The 8,817-nt window shown below is 37.1% G+C and overlaps 1 protein-coding gene across 1 annotated transcript; it reads right to left on the reverse strand.

Annotated features, from left to right (window-relative positions):
* Window positions 1-3,333: 3,333 nt before the first annotated feature.
* LOC149153486 (DNA double-strand break repair RAD50 ATPase) lies at window positions 3,334-7,148 on the reverse strand. Its single transcript, XM_089439802.1, has 2 exons — window positions 6,084-7,148; window positions 3,334-5,292 (listed from the first exon to the last, which is right to left on the reverse strand). The coding sequence occupies exons 1-2, from the start codon at window positions 6,303-6,305 to the stop codon at window positions 3,748-3,750; spliced, it is 1,767 nt and encodes a 588-aa protein (XP_089295928.1). The 5' UTR covers window positions 6,306-7,148; the 3' UTR covers window positions 3,334-3,747.
* Window positions 7,149-8,817: the final 1,669 nt, after the last annotated feature.

The following is an 8,817-nucleotide window of genomic DNA, read 5'->3' on the forward strand; positions in this document are numbered from 1 at the left end:
TTGTAAATAATTATGATACATTGCTACATATTGTTCAATGATAAAATGTTGTGAAATGGTAAAATTGTTGCCACACTAATTTTCCCCCTCCCCCCCTCTCAGTGTGATCTTTGGTCCTACACTCTTTTCCACCCAACTATAGGTCCAATTATGCCTTTATCTTTCTACATTTCACCACCCCCTAGCTAGGCCATGATACCATCAAGGAAACTTAATTCTCTTAAGAAAACTATGGAAATGAAGGCCACTCCCCTTCATAAGCAAACAAGTAGTAGAGACCCCTCTATCCACTAAGTCCAAAGGCTCCTGAATTTCATAGATACCTCCTTTATTTCCTTGCGTGAAGTATACAAGGGAGTCCCTTCACTACCAATACAGTGCGTCAGCGTCGTACCTTCTCAATGCTTCCCTACTTTGCCCAACTAGCACCCAAATAGCAACCTTCTTTGCCCAAGTCAAGTATAGGCTTCTTTGTTTGATTCCAACATTCAAGTTTGGGTTTTACAAACCCTAATCACTCAGCAAATGTTCCATCTCATGGATGGTGCCTCTTTGCACAATTTTTAATAATCGATTTGAGTTCAACTCACTTGAAAACACTCAAACAATGATTTAGCTCTCAAACTTTTTCCTCTAAACTCATGCATTTCTCTCTCAATACCACTCATGTGGTCTCTCTTCCGACTGTCCAATTTGGTCATAACTTTTAGAACCTCCCCTTGGAAATTCACGTGTCAACACTGAAAATCAAGGTGGGTAGTTTCTCATTCCTTTGATTGACATATTTGTTATTCCAGTCACATCTCAATCCCTCCATAGTTGTAGGAGGTTACTTGCTCAATTAGTGGGCCTCCTCAGTAACTAGCTCTTAGGAATTTGGAAGAGAGGGAATGAAATTAAAATTAAAATTTGGCTACATCGCCCTAATGAGGATTATCAATGCAGTGGAAGGTAATCCTATAGCCCCTTTAGCAATTCCCACTCATGGTATTATGATCAATGTAACTGCTCTACCCTTCAATCTACTCTTTGACAATTTTTCATTAATACACAAAATAAATTTACATCACTTATAATTTGTGTACTTCAACTTAAAATATTGACAAAGTATCCATGATGCTACTCAAAATATTGACAAAGTATCCATGATGCTACTCACAATGGCCCTTAAACATATATACATTTACATTTTGGGGATAAAAAAAGGCTTTACATTCACAATATTCATTTTCATTTACAAGTTTTCAAGTTACTAGTATTTTCATGTTATTCACTTTTACATGAGTTTCTATAAAACTTATAAAACTTATCCCAATTTATATATTGTATTAAGCTACTAACGTGGACTTTATAAGTACTTCGAAACTTTTCTTTTTTAATTATGTTTCTTACCATGTATTTGTCAATTTACTTGGGTCAACTATGGAATCATTTTCTAATATAATCTTCAAATGCACTCTGAAACACAGGGAAACTTCGATTTTTAATTACCTCTTCTTACCAAATATGTGCCCATTCAATTTATTTATAACAACTATGGAATCTTTTGATTTTAGATCATTCCTTATTATGGAAATAAAGAATGGTCCACAAGTCTAGGGTTATTGCATAGCTTTTCCTTTCTCCCTCTTCTTTTTTCTTGCTAAAATTCTTATAGCACAACAAAATTAAAATTGACTAAGTGGCTTATTTCCATGAATGCATAATTCCATGGACTTGTATAAATGCACCATAAGGTCTTGATAAGTCACGAGCTTTAAAAGAAAAGTATAACTCTATTAATTACAATATAATAAATGTAAAATATTGATTTATATGACCACTTTATGCAACATAAATAAATAGCAATATATTTTAGGTATATCACATTGATATCTTAGGATTCTCTTCCATTGGGTCCTTTGATCAAACCCAAAGTTGTTAAGATGTCCTAGGTGCTTAGACGAACATTAGTAATCTAATTTTGAGCAAGTAGATTAAGAAATTGAAAATGCTTGAATGGTTTTTCATATAATGCATTCATGGTTAAAGTATTTGAGTAAACATGGATAGAGTGATTTTCCACCATTTATTTGTAACAACATATTATCTTGTGATCTTTAAGATTTATAAATAAGGCTAAAATAGAAGGTAGATTCTCTTCAAAAGGTGGTCACTGTATTGTTTAAAGAATTAACAAATTGAACCTCTCCTTGTAGATCTAATCCCCACAACAGCTAAAACAAGTTTGAGTTGAATACTTAACCCATGCTACTTATATGATAATGCAACAATTATTTTCCCTTTCTACATACTATAAGAAGACTCCTATTCCTCTTATGAACCTGAACCCTTATAACAGCTTTGAAAACAAAAAACAGGCCAAAGCCTCTAAATGGACTACATAGCCAGATATCTCTCGCTTGAGATGAGCTAGGTAACAACTACCCAATGATTTAACCATAACCTACTGTAATTTCATACCACCCAACCACTAAAACATGGCACAAAGAGGGTTCACACAGCTTCCTTATGAAAGGATGGAACACATACAAAACAAAAAATAGCAGATGGGAAAGAGATGCATCAAGGTTCTATTTCAATCCTTTGTACTTGTTATCTTTGACTAGCTACAAATGTCATCAATCCATAACATATAAGCAATCCTACTCATCTATAATATATCCAAAATATAACCCAATCAGGTTTAGGTTCCCAGCATGACAGTCACTTCAGCATATACATATTATAATCAACCATACAAGAGATTCTCTTGCCCTACAGAGTGCAACGCTATATCTCAAATCATCGCTATTTCAGTTAGGCATAATGAATTATGAAGATTTAGGCATTCCATTATGCTGCTTTTACTCTGAAATTGTTTTCTTTGAAATGTAAAAACAAAGTGTTTCTTTCGCATGCAATTGTTTTTTGCAAAGATTTAGGAGGAGATCTCTATAAACAATGTTTCTTCTACTTCTTGCAACTAGTAACCCTTATCTTTTACTCCATCTGTTCTGCACCTCAATACCATAACGATTATGAACCACTCCTTGAATGTTAGCTATACTTTATTTTACCATTCAAGAATTGGTGCTAGCAGTGAAAGAAACTGCTAATAACACTCAAAATTGAAATTGTTTCTACAAATTTACAATTATAAGACACTCCTGGATGCTTCCTTTAGAGCGTTGTAACATAAAAGGATTGGTTTTAACAGAGATAATGCTAACACTAATATCTGACAACGTTTGATTCAAAAATATTCTAATTGACATGTACTTTGCATCAAAGAAAATATAACATTTGTTTCCATTGCTCAGAGTAAGCTATCCTGAGTCTCTATCAACAGTATAAAAGCAATCAGTTTGAAAGCTGGAATTTAGAGGAGAAGAAAAACAAATGAAGTGGTTTTGCAGACGACATAAAAGGAACTGGATACTTGTGGACTGATGTTATATCAAATAACCTATACAACAGGGCTGACTTCAAAGCTCTGAAGTCCAATGGGGGAATCTACTTCAAAGGATGAAAAAGAAAGAACACAGTGGGCATATTACAAACATAGTCATCATGCATCCACACCTGAAATAGTACCTATGCTTTTCTCTCACTGGAGTTGAAAACTTTTTGCATAAAGTCAACCCACCAGATTAACATTTAGTTTTGTGAGCACTCATAGGCAGGATAAACATTAGATGTTTGAATAAATAAAGAATTGATGCAAGAAATTCTGTTATGATGAAGGAATGAGCAGGCAAACAGCTTTCAGGCCCCACTTTTGTACCAGCATAATACTTTGCATCTCAGTATGTCATCATGAACATAAAAACCAGGCATCACCATAATTCGAACTTTCGAAGGAACCTGTCTCTTATGCCTATCTGTGAGGATATCCTCCATATAAACAGGGTCAAAATTGCTGGCTTTCTCAACTCTGATTATAGTTAAAGGAGGGTTGAAGGAAAAAGCTAACAAATGTACAAGCCATATACATTTTGCTGCAATAAAAAATGCTTGTAACAATGGCTCTGGCCAAGCTCTTGTCCAGTTTAACATAGAAACAATCAAACTCATCTTTTGATCGCAGAACCTGCTAAAACTTTCACTGTAATATCTGGTTCCCTTACTGAGGACTTCGCTCCAGCTCAAGTTTCTTAATGATGCAAAGGATGAAAAATTTTCCCGACAGCTCTCGTGTATATCCAGAATGGTCTGAGCACCATTCTTTTGAAAGCTGCAATTCTCAAAATCTTGATAGATGGCCAGATTTATGAGAGATTCTACATGATACATGACACCTCTAGTAACCTTAGAAGTAACATTCACATTATATGGCTGCAAAAGTAGACTAAGATTCTCCATTGCTTTCTCATCCAGCTCTTGTATCTGATTGACCAGTGTCCTGCAGAACTGTTTTACAGAAACCCTTGCTTCTGATACAATCTGCAGGAAACCTTCTACCATCACTTCGGAGCTGACAGGCAAAGGATTTTTCTTTCCAACTTTGTAGGACTCTCTGCATGTGACTTCCTTTTCATGATTCCTTGCGCTAGCTTTATCAGAACCTCCTATATCCCCATCTTGAACTGACTGATTCAATGCATGCTTTAGATCTTGGCAGTAAAACTCTAATTCCCTCAATTTCTTCTCAAGTTCTAACATGGATGATTTCAACTCGGCAACCTCAGCCACTGCAATATCCCTGCTCTCATTAGCCAGTACTAGCTTTTGCTTCAAAGTGTCTAAGGCCACTACCCATTCCTCCATGCTTTGGTAGAAGCAGGCAGGTTCAGCCTTGTTTGGTGACATCTGAGTTTTATTGACCTTCTTCTTTGATAGAGAAAATAACCACGACTTGAACAGACCATTACTAGCCTTATCCTTATGAGCCACCTCAGCTACATCATGGGATTCTGTTAAAGGAACCACAGTTGTACTTTCTCTACCAACACTCGCAGGCTTACATCTGTTACAGGACACACAGCCACCCGCTCCATTTCCGTTTTTCTTGCTGTCCATGGCAAGAATTTCATTAGGCTTTAGTAGATGAAGAGTACCGTTTGCTTGGGGAGTCCGCAGAACATTGACATGGTGAGCTGATGAGTTTGCGCTAAGAGAATGGTCTATTGTGGACGAGGCAAACGCTCTGCTAAACAACCCAGAGGATCTTCTGATAGCAGAAAGAGGACTTTCCCTTTCTGTTCCAATGCTTTCAACCTCGTTTTCTTGCCCATCATCCCAATTCAAAGACCTTCGTTTTGGATCTAACAGAACTTGCTGATATGCAGGCATGGTTTCCTCATCATAAGTCTGTCAAGAATTCAAGCCAGTTCAGGGCCAGTGAGATTTGTACCTACTGTCAAATTTTGGAAAGATCAAGCATGCATCTTGGACAATGATATTTTGCGTGAAAGGAAAAAAAAAAATCTCCTATTCTAGACTACATTTAACATTATGGACCAGCGATACATATTTAACCATGGCATTCAACATGAGGACAATGAAAACCTATCATCAATTCCAGAAGAAATCATCTCTTCAGATGCTTGCTGTAAACCAAGCAAGAAAGAATACCCACCAATTTTAGCCTACTTCTCAAACTCTAATTACTAAGCAACAATTTACTTGTAATTGATCTCGTGTTATGTTTTTTATCCGTTTGCAAAAAAGGGTTGTATATCCCAACTCTATCCTCAGGTAAGGCAGGCAAAACCAACCTTCAAAACTAATGTATACGTCGACCTCTCACTAGGTCATAATTGGAAAAATATATGTTGATCAGTACCAAAATAACCAGAAAACAGTAGAAGGGACAGCATGCTGAAAATCCCACAGAACTGGAGCTCCAAAACAACAGTATACCATAAGGCTATCACTTTATGTATCGTTATTGTGCTTACTAAGATCATCAAAACAATTTGCAGGTAGAATTACTCATAAAACAACTGAAAGTAGGATGCTAAGATAAGGCTATGCAGGATTCGTATCCCAACACAACCCACGTGGCAGCTGCGCTCGTATGGCAAGACTGCAAATCTGACAGTAAACTACAAAATTCATAATGGTCATTGCAATCAAGGGTAGAAAAAAAAAACACTTACAGGCGTGAAAACGGGATAATCCTGAGCAGAATGCTTGGAACCTGATGGAGAAGGACAAGTCTGCGGCTTGAGCTTTCCAGGGCTGCTGCCTTGCACCAATGCCGCATGAAGTGCTCGGAGCTCCGCAGCCTTAGCAATTGCAGCTTGAATTTCCATTCTACTGACATCCTTATTGATGGGAGGAGACCGGTTAGCCATGGATGAGGGAGAAAACAGCGGCATTCAGAAATGTATTGGATACGGTTTCCCAGGGCTGGATTCGGAGTGGGTAATCCCCAAAAAGTTCTTAACTCTGTGTATATGTACACATGAGGCAGATCATGATGGAGACGCAAGAAAAATTTCAGCTGAATCTCAGGATTTGTGCCTTGAAACTTAAATGGTTTTTTGCACTACATGGCTAGAGCTTAGAAGACCATATTGACACCGACCTATACCCTGATTTTTCGCTACGTTGGCATCCGGAGAAGGTAATCCAAGAAAAGATTTGGATTTTTTTGGGTTTGCTTATTCCAGGAGATAGGTTGCAACTACAGATAAGCAGTTAGGACACCATAAGATTCTTCAATATAGTAAGGCTAAGAAGTACGTGCTCATTAGTAGTTGAAAGCACGAGTACTGGCCCTGGCCTTGACAAGTCTTAATGGCAGTCAAGAGTGTTCACTGTCCGATTTGCTTGGCGGGGCTGTTTCAGAGAATGAAGCCAAATGGTTGCAGTGACCACACTCATTCCTTTCAGTGAACAGACAAACTGGGATGAAGGCAGCATGTGAGAATTGAATGAAAAAGGAAAACACCCCAGGGAGTCCATATAGAAGAATCCAACCTATACACACATGGGCTGACCACGTTTGGTAGTGCAGGCTCTGTGATAAGGACCCCACCTTTAAGTACCAACCCCTCTGAATGGGTTCTACGGCTGAAAAACTAAAATTAGGAATGAGAAACATTTGTGCATAGATATGTGCGGAGTACTTGAATTTCCAGAGCCTTGCAGCCTTGACGAGTATTATTTTATGTTGCCATAAATAAAAAGTGTGACATATTGAAGATTCTTATTATTCCTTATATTTTCTAGCTTCTATCAGTCCTCCAAGCAAGTTAACTAGGAGCGGATCTTGAGCTTAGGCTCTAACTGTAATGGGTATTAGGTTCTTTCTTGGGGATTCCCGGTAGAAGTCAATTCCACTGGATGGATCTTTGGTAATAGGCTATTTGGATTAATAAATTATTAAGTAGACTGTAGCTGGTATTCAATTTTATTGGTAACCTTTGCTTTTCCTCATAACATGGCATTTTTTTTCTATAAAAAGAGAATGTGTGTACACACTCTCATACGCATAGAGATGCCCTACTCATTTGTTCCACTTGTCACTGGAATTATTCCACTTCTTAGGCTCTTAACAGTAAAAGAGAGTCACACGATATTCATTGTCCTAATGATTAATGCGTCACTCCACACAAACAGAGCCCCTAAATTCTTTATGGTTGGTATTAAACTGCCCGGACCCAGTGCCGGGACTTGCTTCAAGTTACCTTGTCAATAAACAAATAGATTATAAAGTTCATTTTTCACCAACTTACTTTCTACACCCTGACCTGTAAAAGTACAGAACAAAGTTACCACAGCATTTCTACAATGTCAAGGTTTCCATGATTTAGAGTCAATTTATTTTAAGAAATAATGTGTTTTTATAGATAGGTTTATATTTTTTTTAACTTAAGGAATGTGTTTTATAGATAATTTTTTTTTTTTAACTAAAGGCTGTGGAGAGGCCTTATTAGATCAGTTGGCTTGCATAGGTTTAGTTCTCGCAAGGTGTTATGTTCAAATGTCATGAAAGGAACTGAAAATGAAAGTCGCTTTAATGTCATGTTCAAATGTTAGGAAAGGAATTGAAAATGAAAATCACTTTTAAGGAAACTAAAACTATCCCAAAAAGCAAACTTCATGATAAGCATCCCCTTGTCCATCCAATAAGCAAGCTGCCACACCACTTTAATTTTAATAGCTACCTCTCCCAATAAATCTGATATCTATTCCCTAATAAGGTGTCACAATATAGTTTCTCAATATCAGCCTGATTGTTGTTAATGTGGCCCAGAAGGTACTGAGTTCAATGGTACTGAGTTCAATTAACAGCATGAGCACTAGCAAAAAGGAGAAGAATGTGGTCAAAAGAAAAATGAGTGGACTGCAATTCAGAATATTTGTCAGGAATCGTTTGAAAAATTGTAAGAATCCATTGGCTCTGGAATCCAGGGTGCAGAAGGAACATTAAGATATTGATTCGGGATTTACATTGCAAACGCTGCGGGGAAAAAGTTATGGGCTACGGATTCTAGCGTGCAAAAGAACATTAAGATACTGACTGGGGAATTGCAACCCAAATGCTTTAAGAAAAATTATTTTATGGGTTGTGGATTTCCAGAGTGCAACAAAACATTAAGATATTGATTTGGGAATAATGCTACTTAATTTTAGTAGAAAAAGTTTTCAAATCCAATTTAGCAACAGTGTGAACCTAAATTTAGTCAATAATATAAATGTCAGCAGCAGTTGCTATCTAACAAACCACTGATGATTTCGAACTTGATATCATGTTGACCTTGTTTCACTGATTTTCTACTAAAAACCTTGAATACTGTAGAGAAATCTGCATGGTGTTTCTTAAAGGTATAATACCTCTGGTGTCTGCGGCTGCTGCTGCTTTCTTTCTAATAATGTGGTTGT

The sequence above is a fragment of the Pinus tabuliformis genome, chromosome 9 (assembly GCF_031772625.1).
Source record: "Pinus tabuliformis cultivar Carrire ecotype Pingquan chromosome 9, CPIR1, whole genome shotgun sequence".
Lineage (NCBI taxonomy): Eukaryota > Viridiplantae > Streptophyta > Pinopsida > Pinales > Pinaceae > Pinus > Pinus tabuliformis.

Coding starts and splice junctions, on each gene's coding strand:
- LOC149153486 (XM_089439802.1), bottom strand. CDS start 6,305: ATGCCGCTGTTTTCTCCCTCATCCATGGCTAACCGGTCTCCTCCCATC. Junction 5,293..6,083: donor ATTATCCCGTTTTCACGCCT/GTAAGTGTTTTT, acceptor AATTCTTGACAG/ACTTATGATGAGGAAACCAT.